This window comes from Suricata suricatta, chromosome 5 (assembly GCF_006229205.1).
Source record: "Suricata suricatta isolate VVHF042 chromosome 5, meerkat_22Aug2017_6uvM2_HiC, whole genome shotgun sequence".
Lineage (NCBI taxonomy): Eukaryota > Metazoa > Chordata > Mammalia > Carnivora > Herpestidae > Suricata > Suricata suricatta.
In genome coordinates, this window is record NC_043704.1 from 48,968,220 (window position 1) to 48,985,484 (window position 17,265).

Here is a 17,265-nt window from a genome sequence, read left to right on the forward strand (position 1 = left end):
TTTAATACATAGTAGCAGAATATTTACTATTGAAGCTTGAAGAGATGTGAGTTCTTTGTTTGCAATCTTTCATTTATGCATGTGAGAAGGTTTTTTTTTTAATATTTTTACATTGTAGTACTTGTTTTGCTTGTTGGTGGTGTTTGCTTATTTAATACATTCTGTCAGGGACAGAAATTACATGCGGTTTTTCCCCCCCTAGGAAGTGTGTCTTGGGTTTTTCCCTTATTATTTTCTTTACTTTTTTTTTTTCTCTTCATTTTTTGTTGGTGGGGGTGGTTATGTTTAAATGAAGTTGCTTTTACAGCACCAAAGACTTAATCATCCATTTCCTATATAAAAGGTAGCTACTTTTTGGCATAGACCTCATGTATATTGTAGTATAGAGGTGGAATTTAAGGAAAGGTATTAAGCAGGCTATGTTGTAGCTTATGGGCAAGTAATAAATTGTATCTTTTATATTGAATGTATCATAGATAAGCTGCTATATAACGATCACCACTTCAGATAGCTGTAAAATTAGGTGATTAACTAGTTGTTACTTAACCTTCTAATTTCTGTAGAAGTCTAATTACATGAAACAGAAGTTGGGGTTTTGATTTTTTACTTTGCTTTTCTGTTTGGAGTGTCATTGTAACTACTGTATTGTAAATGATGGAAAATAAATGCATATGTTAAATTAAAAAAAAAAAGGGAACAAAAACAGAATAACAACAAACAGACCAAAAAAACCAAAACCAAACCAAAACAAAACAAAATAATAAAAAAAACTAAAATTAAGTTAGAATAAAAAAAAAGAAAGAACTGTCAATTATCTACCATCAGTATTTTTCATTCATTAATTCAGATATTTATTTGTATCAATATAGATTTATGGGTATTTATTTTATCCTTTGGTAATAATCACATGTTATCATTACTGATTTCATTGAATCAATTATTCTAGCTCTGGGGTACCTGGCTGGTTTAGTCAGTGAAGCATGTGACTCTTGATCTTGGGGTTGTGAGTTTGAGCCCCACATTGGGCATAGAGTTTACTTAAAAATAAATTAAAAGAAAGACTGTTTTAGATTTGGTATTGAGAGTTCCTTCAATTGGGCTCCTGAGCCCTTATGACAAAACATAGCATTTTGAAATCACCTGATTTTCAGGGAAAACGTTTTATTAAGCTTTGCCAATTATATTAATCATATGCTCACCTGAGAAACTGATTTCATCTTCATTTCTTCCGCTGCAACAGCAGGAAAAGAGTAAGTCGAAGCACAATAATAATGAATAAAAGAACTTTCTTTCGAAGAGAGATTCTGAAATAAAGGAAGTGCCTGAAACCAAGACAATGGATAAGAAAGTTCCAGTTCTCCACTGGTGGTACTTATTTCTGTCATTATATCTTTCAATTTCAATTCTTCTCTTTGTGAAATAGGATTGTATAGCTCAAGGAAAATGAATTCACTGGATTTTGCTATAAAAGAAAAAAATAAATCAATTTTAATCAATAGTGTTATATTTCAAGGGGACTATAATTTAAATAATTTAATTATTAATATCAGTATTTGTATGTTAGTTAATAACTGAGGGGAATTAAATCCACAAATAGGCCATCAGTAACTTAGATTCAAAACCCACATTTTAAACTCCTCATGCATTGAAATGGAAACTCCACAACAGTATTAGCTAGTGTATCTCTACTACCTGGCATTTGTTAATGGATGTATAAATAAATGTATGAATGATAACTAAGCAATTAATTATTTTTCTCTAGCCTCCTTCATCTATCAAATATACCAATTAAAAGCTATTGCAACCAAACACTTCCTTCAAACTCATTTTGTTTCATCAATCATTTCAATAATGGTCTCAAATTATATTCTCTTCCCCCATAATAATTATAAATGCCTAGTTCTATTTCCCCAACTTCTCTATTTAATCATAAAATCTCCAATTAATTTGGAAGTAGGACAGCAAAATAACTAAGTAGTCTTCCCTTATCCATGGTTTCCTTTTCCACAGTTACAGTTACCCATGTGTCCAGTTCCACAGTTACACTTACAGCAGTCCAGAAGCAGATGATCTTCTTCCGGGTCAGCTGCCCTAAGGTCAACAGTAAGCTAACACTCCATCAAAATGCCTGTGTCATTCACCTCATTTCATGTCATCACATAATCATTTTACCTTGTCACATAATCACAAGATGTATACATTCATGTAACTTTTATTACAGGATATTGTTATAATTATTCTTTGTTATTGTTAATCTCTTAGTGTTCCTAATTTATATATTAAATTTCATATGTATAGGGATGTAAGTAGGTATGTATTGGGGGAAAAACATAATATATAGAGTGTTCAGTACTATTTCAGGCATCTACTGGGGTTCTTGGAACATATCCTCCATGGGTAAGGGAGAGACTACTATAATATTGAAGGTATAGAATTTAGTTCACTACTTAACATCTTTAATATGCAAGTAGCAAGGTAGAGAGATCAAAGAGGCAAGAAAGAAGCTTACTAATATGATTTACCCAGTTCCAAACTAGACTCCTTTAGGAGTTGAAAACTAAACAAATTCGGGAGATATTTAAAATGAATATATACAGACCAGTTTATGGGAGCATACAGAACAGTATTCAATTCAGTCTTAGAGAAATGATATATAAGAAAACTAAAGTTTCTTTTTTAAAAAACTAAAGAAAATGTTGAAGGTAAAGACATCTGTATTTTATTTAATTTTGCCATTCATTAGCTGCCACAGTTCATTATGAAATAAGGGCAAGAAATTCATAAGAAAGGTAGCCAAGGATGGGAACTGACTGAAAAATAAAGTATTCCTTTTATTTTAGAAGGTAATTTCTCTCGGTTGAGTAAAATTATCAGAAGAAATTGTGTAGAATAAATAATTTATCTTGTATAATATTAAGGGTTGAAATTATTATTAACCAAGTGAGCTTAATTTTAATTCAATGAAATAATTACATTCTATTATTGTTTTAGAAGAAAACTACTTTATATATAGGACTTCTCAGGTTATTCTGAAATTTAGAAGTCATTTCATACTCACAGTGCTGGCTTAATATGGAGTTTTCTAGTTGGGTCTGAATCTCTTGAAGGTAATTTGCAGAGACCCAGAGAAAAAGGATAGCATGACTCCTTTTACTGTGATCATCATCTTTATTTTTCCATAACCCAAACCTCTTTAAATGTGTGGTATCCACTAGCAATGAAACCTCATTCAGGGACACTGAAACAAATAAAAAATAACAAGTTAATAAATTAGTCCATTTAGGAATATAAGGCTTATATGCTACATGACTCTTTAATACATGATGTTTTTCATAAAAATGATATTCAAAGTTTTACAAAAATCATTTCCAGTGTACTTCACTAATCTTGGCTGAAATACCTTAGATTAAAAAGACCCAAATAATTATCAGTCTCAGTTATATACAGGAAAGAGAAATATGGAATTAAATTTTTATAGTATATAAACTTGTCCAGAGGGATTTCTTACTGGAAGTGCTATATCAGCAGAAAAAATAAAATAAAATAAAATAAAATAAGGAGGAGGAGGAGAAAGAGGAGGAGGAGGAGGGGGAGGAGGAGAAGACGATGGCCTTATTAATGCACAAAACTCAGCATGGTTTTAACTTAGAAAATTATATATTTCCAAAAAAAAGAAAGACAATTATATATTTCTATCTTGGTCAATATTATCAACCAAGATCCCAAATGCTATCATAAGCTAATTTATTCCTATGTTTCTTCTCCTAAAATATCTGCATTCCACCATACAGACTAGCCAGTATAAAAGATTCTCAAAAATAACATGAGCTTTTTTTATTATTTTTTTTAATTATTTTTTTATGTTCTTTATTTTTGAGAGACAGAAGGAATAGAGGAGGGTCAGAGAGAGAAGGAGACACAGAATGTGAAGCAGGCTCCTGACTCTGAGCTAGCTGTCAGCACAGAGCCCAACGCGGGCTCAAACCCACAAACCGTGAGATCATGACCTGAGCCAAAGCTGAACGCTTAACCGACTGAGTGACCCAGGTGCCCCAACATGAGCTTTTGAATGGTCTAAGATAGTATTTCTTTTAAAACTATTCCAGGGGCGCCTGGGTGGCTCAGTCGGTTAAGCCTCCGACTTCGGCTCAGGTCAGATCTCACATTCGTGGGTTCGAGCCCCGCGTCAGGCTCTGTACAGACCGCTCAGAGCCTGGAGCCTGCTTCTGGTTCTGTGTCTCCTTCTCTCTCTGCCCCTCCCCCTCTCATGCTCTGTCTCTCTCTGTATCAAAAAACTAAATAAAACATTAAAAGAAAAAAAAACTATTCCAGGTTTGGTGCACCTGGCTGGCTCAGTTGGAAGAATATGCAACTCTTAATCTCAGGGTCATGAATTCGAGCCCCACGTAGGGTGTAGAGATTAAATAAATAAATAAAAGTTAAAATAAAATAAAATTTCTTCCAGGTTAGGTTTTACTTCTCAAAACTTCTAGCAAAACACCCAGAATGAACAAAATCACCCAGAGTTAGCAAAAGAATCTTTTCTAAAGATTTTTTTTCTTTTTAAATTCAAAGAAACAGAAAACTGGTGGAAAGAAGTCCTGAAGTTTGTCTGGCCCAACTTTAAGAAATTAAGTAATTGAACAAATACAAGTATTGGTTAAGTATAAGCTCAAGACGAATATGTATTTGCAACAAATCTCTTCATACTCCTCCTCCCTTTCCTGGCACCTTGCTACTTAACATCTACTTCGGAGCCTGTGGCCCTGGCATCACCTTGGAGTCTGTTAGAGTCTGTTACACATGCAGAGTACCAGGCCACACTCTAGATGTACTGAATCAGAACTTGTGATTTACAAACAAAACAACCAAAAAAACCACCCCGGGTGATTCATACCACTCAACACTGAAGTTTGAAAAGCATTTTACAGTAAGTATTAAAATACTTAACTAGTCATCTTAATTTTCCCATTAAGAGCCATTCTTTTTAAACTTTTTCTTATAATAAATTAATTCATTTTAAATATCTTGTCTTTATTTCTTTGATATTTCCTCTTTCTTTCAGTCATTCTCTCCTTCCCTTATTCCACTTCTCTATGTCTTTTCTTGCTCCTTTTCTGGATTTCTCTTTCTTTCTGTACTTGTCTGCATGCCTGCCTGCCTACTTACTCTCTATTTCATGGAAATTTTTTAAATTTTATATTTCTTCTTTTCCTGTTTGTACCTTTTATTTATTGACATTTTCTTTAGTAACTCCTTTTTAAAATTGCTTCTATTATCAATCTCTATCTATCTATGGATCTATTTATATTTTATACAGCTGCCTACATATCTATCTAGCTGTCATCCAGTCATCAACATTATTTTTTACGTAGTACTTGACTAAGTGACTTTTAGACTTCTTCCCCCACTGTCCACCACTGTACTTAATTTTCTTACTGTCTCCTTCTTTCAAACCCTTCTTTTTACCTCTCATTCCCACATTCTTTCCTCCATTTCTTTTGTATTTTACTTAGAGACTCCTCACTTTAAACTTGCTTTCTTGCCTCCTACTTTCTCTCTATCTTGGCCACTTCCTTTTTCTTCTCCGTTCTCGAGCTTTTTTTTTTTTTTATCTTTTCTCAGTCTAATTCATTTACTGTCCTTTCCTTTCTCTGTTCTGACCCTGCTGTATCCTGTCTGCCTTTCTTTCTTTCTTACTTCCTTCCTTTCTCTCCTTTCCTTCCTTCATCCCTTTATCTCTCCCCTCTTCTTTCTTCTCATTCCTCCCTCCATTCTTTCTTTGTATTTTTAAACATTTTTCTTTTCATTACTCTTTTGTTCTCTTTCTCTTTGCATCTATTTTGTAGCCTTTCATACTGGCTTAGGCCATTTGAAGTCTGCTTTGTCTCCATCTATATCCCTCTCTCTTGACCTAGCTATTCTGCTTTATATTTCTATCTTTTTTTTACACTTACTTTGGCTTTTCATTTTATCTTTTCCAGATAAAATTTATTGAAATAAAATTATCATATACCACTGTCAAAGTTTAAGCTGTCTAATGTTAATTTGATACACTTATTTATTGCAAAACAATTACCATCGAAGCATTAGATAACACCTCTATAACTACCATTTCATATTCAGGAGGAGACCATGTAAAATAAACTCTCTTAGCAATTTTCAAGTATACAATATCAGTATTAACTCTAATCACCATTCTGTACATTATTGATCTTATAACTGGAAGTCTATACTCTCTGACCAACATCTTCCCATTCCCCCATGTCCTAGCAACTGGTACACCATGCTAATCTCTGTTTCTATGGTTTAGCCTTCTTAGATTTCACATATAAACAATATCATGCAGTATTTGTCTTTCTCTGTCTGGCTTATTTTAATTAGTAAAGGCTCTCAAGGTCCACTCATGTCACAAATGGCAAGATTTCATTCTTTCTCAAGATTAACATTCCATTGTACATATACACCACATCATCATCCATCCATCAACAGACATTTAGGTGGTTTCCTCATTTTGGCTACTGTAAATACTGGGGGGAGGGTGCATATATTTTTTCAAGATCGCGTTTTCCTTTCTATTGGATATAAATCCAAAAGTGATATTGCTGGATTACATAGCAATTCTATTTTTAATTTCTTGAGGAGTCTACAAACTATTTTCCACGGTAGCTGTACCATTTTACAATCTCAAAAACAGCATACAAGCGTACCCTTTTTTCCACATCTTTACTAATACTTGCTGATTTCTTGTCATTCTGATCATAGCTGTTCTAACAGGTGTAAGGGAATATCTGATTGTGGTTCTGATTTGCTTTTCTGTGATGATCAGTGATGTTGACCATCTTTTCATGTGTGTGTTCTCCATTTTTATGTCTTCTTTGGGAAAATGTGTATTCGGTTCCTCGGCCAATTTTTTACTAAGACTTTTTTTTGCTATTGAATTCTCTGAGTTCCTTATATATTTTGGATATTAACCCCTTATCAGATATTCCGCAGAATGCTTTTTTCTTTTTTGCTGATTCTTTCCTTTGCTATGCAAAAGCTTTTTTGTTTGATGTAGTTTCATTTGTTTAGTTTTTGCTGTCTTTGCTTTCAGTATCGAATCCTAAAAAATCATTGCCAAGACTGATGTAAAAAAATTTATCCCAATGCTTTTTTAAAAAGAGTTTTATGGTTTCAGATCTATGCCAATACAAAACTATCCTGATTACTATAGCTTCACAATATAGTCTGAAGTCAGGAAGTGTGATAACTTCAGCCATGTTCTTCTCAGGACTGTTTTGGTTATTTGGGGTCTTTTGTTGTTCCAGACAGATTTTAGAACTGTTTTTTCTACTTCTATATAAAATGTCATTGAAATTTTGATAAGTATCACATTGAGTCTGCAGATCACTTTGGGTAGTATGGACATCTTAACAACACTAATTCTTCTAATCCATGAGCAGTGTAACCCCTCCATTGTGAAAAATGTCAGTCAATCTGGCAGCAAAGACAGATTAAAAGAGTAAAAACCTTCAGAAAACTTCTCAGCACTTTTTCCTCACTCAGCTCACAACCACAAATCATTGATATTATTTCTGTGCAACCTAGACAATTATTCTAATCCAAATGTATCAACCTCATGGTATAAAAGATTAATTTTCTTTAGGAAAAAAAGATTTAATGCCATTATTATGGAAAATTTACCTCATTGCCAAATTTCTCCCCCAATATTTGTTTTTTTCTGTCACAGGATTATAGCAGAGACTGAAAATGGGAGTTGTCTATCATTTTTCCTACCCACTATCAAGGATCTTAGTAACAGACCCTAATTTTATTTAGAAAGCAAGATATTTAGCTGTTAGATACTTCCTAGCTTCCTTTGCAAATAGATGTGTGGTCAAAATACGACCTGCTAGCTCAGAAAATGTAAACAGAAGTTAGGTGGCACGCACATCTAAGACAGCTTCTTGAAAAGGCAAGAGAGGGATACCTAAGTGGCTCAGTTGGTTAAATGTCCAACTTTTGGCTCAGGTCATGATAACAGTAATGAGATCAAGCTCCATGTCAAGCTCTGCACTGGGCATGGAGTCTGCTTAAGATTTTCTCTTTCTCTCTCCTCCCTCTGTCTCTCCTCTATGCACACACACTCTTTTTCTAAATAAATAAATTTTTTAAAAAGACAAGAGATTGGTGGTATGTATGTTTTTTACTATTTTCCCCTTCCTACTGCTTTCTACCTAGAACACAAACATGATGACTAAAATATGAGCAGCCATGTGGACCATGAGACAAACTTAGGGATGGAAGTCATACATCAGGAATGACACAGTACAAAAACAAAAGGGCCTGAACTCTGATGACCAAATGAAACACCATTTCAGCCCTGTTCAGCCTACCTGTGGATTTCTTCTTGGGAAAGGAAAAATAAATTATTTTCTTTAAGCTACAGCCAAACATAATTAGTAGCTATAAATATGTAAAATCATTATTTCCCACAGCTACTACAGAAAAAGAATAAACATTTAGACTTCTGGGTTCTTATCTATAAAAACATTTTATATGCATGCCTTGTTTTTAAAAGATTCTTATATATGCATAAGCAGAATTTGAGGAAGAAGACTAGTTTTTTCCTCTTATATTATGAAATCATAAAACCAGTACTATAAAGAGAGTATTTTCCATAATTTTTTAAAAATATTTTTGGAATGTTTATTTTTGAGAGAGAGAAAGAGAGAGCGTGTGAGAATCTGTAGCAGGCTACAGGCTCTGAGCTGTCAGCACAGAGCCCGACACAGGGCTTGAACTAGTGAACCTTTCCATAATTATTTTTATTAAAAATGTCTTTCAAAAATCACTTGGAACAGAAAAGCTATAAAATCAATATTTGAAACCAAATATAAGTACTAATTACGAAAACCTAAAATATTATTTTCGAGGTTTGTATCATACAAATTTGAGAGGTAGCTCTGTTACACAGGTCTCTAACTTTAGATTATAGATGATGTAGTGGGACTACAACAAACTAAAAAGCTTTTGCACAACAAAGTAAATCATTAACAACATGAAAAGGCAACCTATGGAATGGGAGAAACTATTTGCAAACCATCTATCTGATAAAGGATTAATATTCAAGTATATAAAGAACTCAGAGACCCTAACAGCAACAACAACGAAAAATTCCATTTAAAAAAATGGGCAGAGGGGTGCCTGGGTAGCTCAGTCAGTTAAGCATTCCACTTTGGCTTAAGTCATGATCTCATGGTTCATGAGTTTGAGTCCTGTGTCGGGCTCTGTACTGATAGCTCAGAGCCTGGAGCCTACTTCAGATTCTGTGTCTCACCTTTTGTGAGCCCTTCCCCTGCTCACACTCTGTCTCTCTCTCTTTCTTTCTCGCAATAAAGAAATGTTAAAAAAATTTTTTTAATAGGCAGAGGGGCACCTGGGTGGCTCCCTCAGCTAAGTGTCTGACTTGTTTACAGCTCAGGTCATGATCTCAGGATAGTGAGACTGAGCCCCACTAATGGGCTTGTGCTAGGCATAAAGCCTGCTTAAGATATTTTCTTTCTCTTTCTCTCTCTCCAACTCCCACACCACCACCCCTACCCTGCCCCACATGGGTGTGCATGTGCAGTCTTTCTCTTAAAAAAATAATAACAATAATGGGCAGAGAAACTGAAGAGAAATTTCTCCAGGGAAATCATACAGATGGTAAAGAGATAACATGAAGAGGCATTCAACATCATTAATCACCATAAAAAAGCAAGTCAACACCACAGTGAGATATCCCCTCACACACCTGTTATAACGGTCATTATCAAAAAAACAAGAACAAGTATTAATGAGAATGTGGAGAAAAGGGAACTCTTGGGACACTAGGTGGCTCACTTGGTTGAGCATCCAAAACTTTGATTCAGGTCATGATCTCACAGTTTATGAGTTCAAGCCCCACATTGGGCTCACTGCTATCAGCCTGTCCATGCAGAGCCTGCCTCAGATCCTCTGTCCTCTTCTCTCTGCCCCTCCCCCACTTGTGCCCTCTCAAAAATAAATAAAACATTAAAAAAAGAAAAGAAAAGGGAACACTGAGCACTGTTGGTAGAAATGTAACGTGGTGCTGCTACTGTGGAAAACAGTCTGTAGGTTCCTCACAAAATTAAAAGAATTACCATTTAACCCACGAATTCCACTTCTGGGTATACATCCAAATGAAAAAAAAAAAACACTAACTCAAAAAGATGCATGCACCCCCATGTTCACTGTCCCATTATTCACAATAGCAAAGATATGGAAACGACCTACATATCCATCAATGGATGAATGAATAAAGAAGATGTGCTATGTATATAAAATGGAATATTATTCAGCCACTAAAAAGAGAGAAATCTTGTCATCTGTCACAATATGGATGGGCCCTGAGGGCATTGTACTAACTGAAATGAGTTAGACAAAGAAATATAAATACTGCATGATATTGCTTATATGTGAAATTAAAACACACACACACACACACACACACACACACAAGCTCAAAGATAGAGAAATCAGATTACTGGCTGCCAAAGGCAGAGAGGCAGAGAGTGGAGTGGGCAAAATGGGTAAAGAGGGTCAAAAGGTACAAACTTAGTTATAAAATAAGTCATGGGAATATGATCTAGAGCGTAGTGACTAATTACTAACACTGCACTGCATATGTAAAAGTCACTAAGAGATCTTAAAAGTCATCAATCACCTCAAGAGAAAAAAAAACCTTCTGCAACTATGTATGGGGAAGATGTTAACTAGACATATGGTTGGAATCATTTTGCAATATATACAAATATCAAATCACTATGCTGTATGCCTGAAACCAATATAAAGTTACATGTCAATTATACCTTAAGTTAGTGAAAAAGGATATGACAGGAGCACTGTCACATAGGTATTTAACTATTATAGCATTTTCTTTTTTTTTAATAATGTTTTTTATTTATTTTTGAGAGAAAGAGACAGTGTGAGCAAAGGAGGGTCAGAGAGAGAGGGAGACACAGAATCCAAAGACCGGCCCCAGGCTCTGAGCTAGCTGTCAGCACAGAACCCGATGCAGGGCTCGAACCTACAAACTGTGAGATCATGACTTGAGCCAAGTTTGATGCTTAACCGACTGAGTCACCCAGGTGCCCCTACAGCACTTTCTTTTATGAAATTATTTCCTTTTAAATCATAGGTCTTTGTTTTTCTGATTTAGAAGTTAATGTTATATTATTCCATAACTTTTTAAAACATGCTAATTAGGAATACCAATATATTTATTTTGTGCCTTGCCTTATTATTCTTACCACTTATAGTAGTCTCCTAGTTATTAGATTATTACCATATATAGTTGTGGACTCCGTACATGGATATCTGGAGAGTCTGATAAAATTAATTTGATCACTTCTTCAGTCTTGGAACAGAAGCTTCCTCTCTTCCCTAGGTCACTTGTGAAGTGGATATTTGTGTATATTTTTCTTCCTCATTATTTTCCTTATCATTCTCTAAAGAGACTATTCTCTATTGATTATTATGTGTTTTCTTAGTGACAGTATTATTCTGAAATGATTTTAGTTGGGGGAAAGATTAAGAAAACGTTCTGAGTCTCTGAATATTACAGGTACAGTTTCCCATCTACTTTACTCAGATTATTAAAAATCTCTCATGACCCCAATCCAAAACCATTTAACATATTTTGTGCAGCATAAATTTTCCTTACTGTTCCTATTTTTCATATATCTCATCATACCAAAATCTTCTTGCTGCCAAAACTTTATTTCTGTTAACTCCAAAAAGTTATCATGAGTTCCTTAATATTACTCGTCATTAAAGCAATAGTTTACTATTTTCAATGTTATAAAACATTGTAACTCCTTTTGAAGCCGCTTAAAAAAAACTATTAACTTGAAACACATTATTAACCTTAGTTTTACTTAATTTCTATACTGGAAAAAATATGTGTGCAGGAAGATTTCAGAGTTTTGCTATTTTATGTTTAAAATTACAATGAAAAAAGATTGTAAGACAATGATAGCTTACCTTGAAATGGGATCTTAACATACTTTGTGGTGAACTAAAGAAAAAATAAAAAAGCAAAAAATGAGTTACCACTCAATATTTATTTCTATTCAAAATTTTCAATTTTTCTTATTTAAACACAAGTATATATTCAAGGTCTATACTAAAAGTGCTTAAGGCTTTTTTTAAATTGTCAAATGTTTATTTATTTATTTTGAGAAAGAGAGAGAGAAAGGGAGAGAGCATGAGCAAGGGAAGGGAAGACAGAGAGGGAGACAGAGGATCTAAAGTAGGCTTTGTGCTGACAGCAGAGAGTCTGATGTGGGGCTTGAACCCATGAATAGTGAGATAATGACCTGAGCCAAAGCTGAACACTTAACCAGCTGAGCCACCCAGGAGCCCCTCAAGCCTTTTTTATCAATAAACCAAGAAAATGTCTCAATGTAAAGACTTAGTTTTTATGGAAGAACCTAGCACATGTAATTCAATTCTCAATATGCTCATTTATAAAAGCCAGTAAGACTTTAATTATTTTCAAAAATGTTTCCTGAATATTTATAGAAGAAATAAGACAAAGTCCTAAGAAACTGCCAAGAGAACCCACAAGATGTCAGTGACTTTGGTAAATAAACTACAAAACAAGGTTTGATTCTTGGCTTTGTTGATGTTCCCAGCATTCATGTTTCTTTCCATGTTATAAATTCCCTTCTGACTGAGGATACAGCCAAGTTTTGTACTTTCTGCTCCTTCTATGCCAGGATACTAATTTTCTCTAACAATCTTTTATATACATCTGACCTTAAGTGTTGCTTTTATAATAAACTCTCAAGAGTTGTGGAGCAATCTAAATCTTACATGCCACCTAAAATAGGCTTGTGCTCTTAAGTTTGTTTTTCCATTAACGCCAAATACATTCATGCCTATTTATTTATTATTCAGGTTTCTCTTTTGATCAATACATTTATGAAATTGTTTACCAAATCAAGGGTACAGTCTGTGAACACAAAACAAAATCAAAAAGGGTCTTGGTACATGGATACCTAAATTAACTACCAACAGAGTTCCAAATAAGTAGCAAACAATGTCCAGTGAAACCACAGGTTTACTGTGACTCCATTTCTTTTTCCAATTTAAAAATTATTTAATAATGTAGTTTCATAAAGATAAAACTCATATTGTAGACTCTAAGTCAGCCACTAAAGCAAAATTCGAGACAAAGGGCATGTGAGTTAAAAGTTGAATTTGGGGGTCAAAGCCTGTCTCTATTATCTCTACCACTTATACAAACAGTTAAGTGGGTAAATTTAGGTAACTTATTGAACGTCTGCAAGTGTTAGATAAAAGCCTTAATCAAAAGGAGCTATTATCATTAGACACAGCATCTGATTAAGTATATTATCTAGTATAATTTAGTCAAATACATCTTATTATTCTGTCAACTTTATACAACTGCTATATATACATTTGGTGTATATTTTCCCTTGCTAAATTCTGACATATTTCACTGGGTCTTTAATCTCATAAAATACATTTTAGCAAATGTAAATAACTAGTTTCAGAAAATGAATATAAGGAATGTTTGCTTCTGAGATTTTATAGACATTACTATAAAATTATGAACTAAAAGTGTATATATGTATTTTCCTTTACTTTGTCAGTATTCTCTTGTTCTTCCACAGTAAGTATTTTTGTCCTACCAAATCTTGGCAAGGATCTGATATTCATTTACACCTTTGTATGATAACTAAGCCAACATGTAACCTTTCCCAAAAGCAAAGCCCTATTCCCAGCAAAAATGTAATCCCTAGTTGGGAAAATAAGACAGATGTTTTTATGAGAGTAAGGTAAATTCAGTTTTCTGAAATCATACCATATCTATTTTGTGACTTCTTACAATAGCCTATATAGTTCTATGAACACAATGTGTACTTAATAAACATTTGTCTATCAACAAAGTTGAGAAATAAAAAATGAAATGTTCATGTCTATTGCCACAGGCTCTACTTTAAAAAAAATTAATAGTAACTGAAATGTCCAACTCTAAGAAAATGGGCTCTAACTTAAGTAAATTGTTTCACATTCTAGGTATTCTTCTAGTTTAGCTAACATGTAACTACCACGAGAGTGAGAACAATATCTCTAATCTATAACAATACATTAATAGATACTCATTAAGCATCTGGAAAATGACTGAATTTAATTCTCTTATTTACTCCCCTACAAGAAAAAGTTCTTTAGTTTCTAAGTTACAGAGCATTATGGACAATGTCTGAAAAAAGAATGTATGAAAAGTCTTTTGAGGGGCGCCTGGGTGGCTCAGTTAAGTGTTCGACTCTGGCTCAGGTCATGATCTCAGTTTGTGAGTTCAAGCCCTGCGTGGGCCTCTGTGCTGTCAGCACCCTCTCTATCAAAAATAAATACACATTAAAAATAAATAAATAAATAAGTCTTTTGAATATTGTGAAAGTCTCTCTCTCTCTCTTTTTTTTTTTTTAGTTTACTTATTTTGAGAAAGAGAGCAAGCTCATACATACGAGTGAGGGAGGGGTAGAAAAAGGGAGAGAGAGAAAATCCCAGGCACTGACAGTGCAGATATGGGACGTGAACTCATGACCACGAGATTACAACTGGAGCCAATGTCAGATACTTAACCAACCCAGGCACCCTGAATCCTTGAAAGTTTGAAGACTTTTCTCTTCTTCCCTTTTTTATTATTTTTAATTTTTAAAATTGCTTATGCTCTCTCCTTGGAAACATAACTGTTTTAATTTTTGTAGAATTCTTCTCAGTATTTCTTCATATACCTATATTTTACCTGCATATATTTGCTTTAATTTACTAAATTACTTCAATTAAACATTTAAGTTTTCACTTGAATTCTAACAAATGTTCCAACAAACATGAAACACATTTTTAAAACCTACTTTATCATATTTATTGCATATTTGCACTTCCCTACTACTAATAACAAATACTGGGACAACCAGCCCAACAGTCAGGAATTAAGGACACCCAAACACCCCAAAATAGGTACACGAACTAACTTCATATAATAATGGCAAGTTACAAAACAGTATATATGTAACATGCTTTTGAATTAAACATATATATGTATCTAATGAAGAATATGGGACAATATATACATACACTGTAGAGTTAATGGCAGATGTCTGTGGACAAGCAAGATTACAGGCATTCTTTAAACTGTTTCTTTACTCAATTGTTGTTTTATTTTTTTTTTTTATTTTAACATTGATTTATTTTTTGAGAGACAAAGAGAGATAGAGTGTAAGTGGGGAAGAGCAGAGTGAGGGGGAGTCACAGGTTCCAAAGCAGACTCCAGGCTCTGAGCTGTCAGCACAGAGCCTGATGCGGGGCTTGAACTCACGAACCATGAGATCATGACCTGAGTCCAAGTTCGATGCTTAACCGACTGAGCCACCCAGGCATCCCTCAATTGTTATTTTTTGTTTAGTCTTCTTTTTTGCCCCTAACAAGCCCACCTAACTATAATACACAATTAATAAATTAACCAGTGACAATCTATTGCTGAATATTTATGTTGGATTTTCCTCCCCTGACTAATCAATTGTTGTCATATATTTATATTATCCGATTTTTTACCATCACAAAGAACTCAACAGAAAAAAAGTGATTAAACTGAATTTAAAATCAAAATGTAAAATGGGAATAAAGGGAGTAAAGATTGTAAATAGTATATGAAATTCTTTAAAGGAAAAAATTGTGATATCGCTCCAGGCATGCTAAAATCATTAATATCTAAAAACTGCTGCTTAGGAAGTATTAATTTTAAACAAAAATGTTCTTGTGTTTTCATCCAAAGCAACTTTATATCACATTATCATTATTTGTAGATCCTAGAATTAGCTGGATTTATATATGAAATTAGGTCTTTCTCCTGCATGGTCAAAAAGTAAACATCTACTTTATATCTTAAATCATATGCTGTCTTCTCTGTGAAGCCTTCTCTGATTCCTCCAGACAGATATTCCCATATGCACCCTTCCTGTACTTATTTCCATTGTATAAAATATCTATTTATGTGTCTGTCTCTTCCATTAGACTGCAAATTCGATGAAAACAAAGACCATGTATTTCCATTTTAATATTCCCTGACCTACCCCTAACACAGTAAATATTAATAAAACTTTTGGGAGAATACCTCAGTTATAATCTGACATCATCAATACAATTCAACCAACGTTTTAAGCACCTACTGTGGGGTGAACCATTTGTGTAAAGTGTAAAAGCGAATAAAAGCATGGCTCTTCACCACAAGATGATTAAAGGCTAAAAGTGAGAAGTTTAGGCAAAATGCAAACAATTATGAACACAAAGAAAAAATCTTACAACAAATGTACAAAGTGTTATAAGTACACAGTAAAGGGAGAAGTTACTTCTGGTTAGAAAGGAGAAATCAGGAAAGGTTTCCTGGAAGAGGAAGTATTTCAGATAAACCTTAAAAGATAGTTAGATTTTTAATAGGCAGAAACAGTGAGAAAATATAAAGAACAGAGTAAAATCCAGTGTGCTTTTCATATATAATATGTGAGACAGAATACTGAAAAAAAAAATAGAATAGGAACTATTCCTGGAGATCTTTAAATAAACTGAGACATCTGAAGAACTCAGTTTAAAATTTAAGCCAGGAAAACAAGATTTCTTCTTTTTGCTCTCAACTACATTCTGAATAAAAATTTATTTTACCACCAAATAAATTTAAGAGCCCAATGAATATCAGTGCTATGTATCATCTTTTTTCATACATGTTCTCCATTAGAATAGTCAGATCAAAAATGTGACTTTAAGATATTCCTTTATGATTTTAGGATTTCCCCCAATTAAAGACATATTTCAAAGTAGGTATAATATATATTCAAATGTCCTATATAAAATAAGCTCAATTCTATTTTCATTTGTAGTTTAAAAAAAAAGACAGTATGTAGATGCTTTCTCCAAAATCCAAAACAAAAACAAATTAAATATACTTACTGTAACACAACCTTTAGAAGCTCCTTTTATTTTACCAATATAAACAGAAGTAAATATAAAATCCAGTTGTAGATCCATCTCATTACTAGGTAAAATACAGGCAACGTTTTCCATGACAGGATTATAAGGACATAATTCAGTTGAAGCCTAACAAGGAATAAATTATAAAATGCATATAACCCTAAGTATTACACAAATGTGACAATGATTTTCAAAGTCAAATACTTCTTTAAATTACCATTA

The 17,265-nt window shown here is 33.6% G+C and overlaps 1 protein-coding gene across 4 annotated transcripts in view; it reads right to left on the bottom strand.

Moving 5' to 3' along the window:
* SENP7 (SUMO specific peptidase 7) overlaps positions 1-17,265 on the bottom strand; it is a 177,723-nt gene that overhangs the window by 30,717 nt on the left and 129,741 nt on the right. For all 4 annotated transcript variants that reach the window (XM_029939204.1, XM_029939202.1, XM_029939203.1 and 1 more), the window contains 4 exons: positions 17,023-17,169; positions 12,031-12,064; positions 3,059-3,238; positions 1,200-1,462 (listed from right to left, as the gene is read on the bottom strand). In XM_029939204.1, the coding sequence (XP_029795064.1) occupies positions 1,200-1,462; positions 3,059-3,238; positions 12,031-12,064; positions 17,023-17,169 (624 nt within the window). The remainder of the gene's footprint in view (positions 1-1,199; positions 1,463-3,058; positions 3,239-12,030; positions 12,065-17,022; positions 17,170-17,265) is intronic.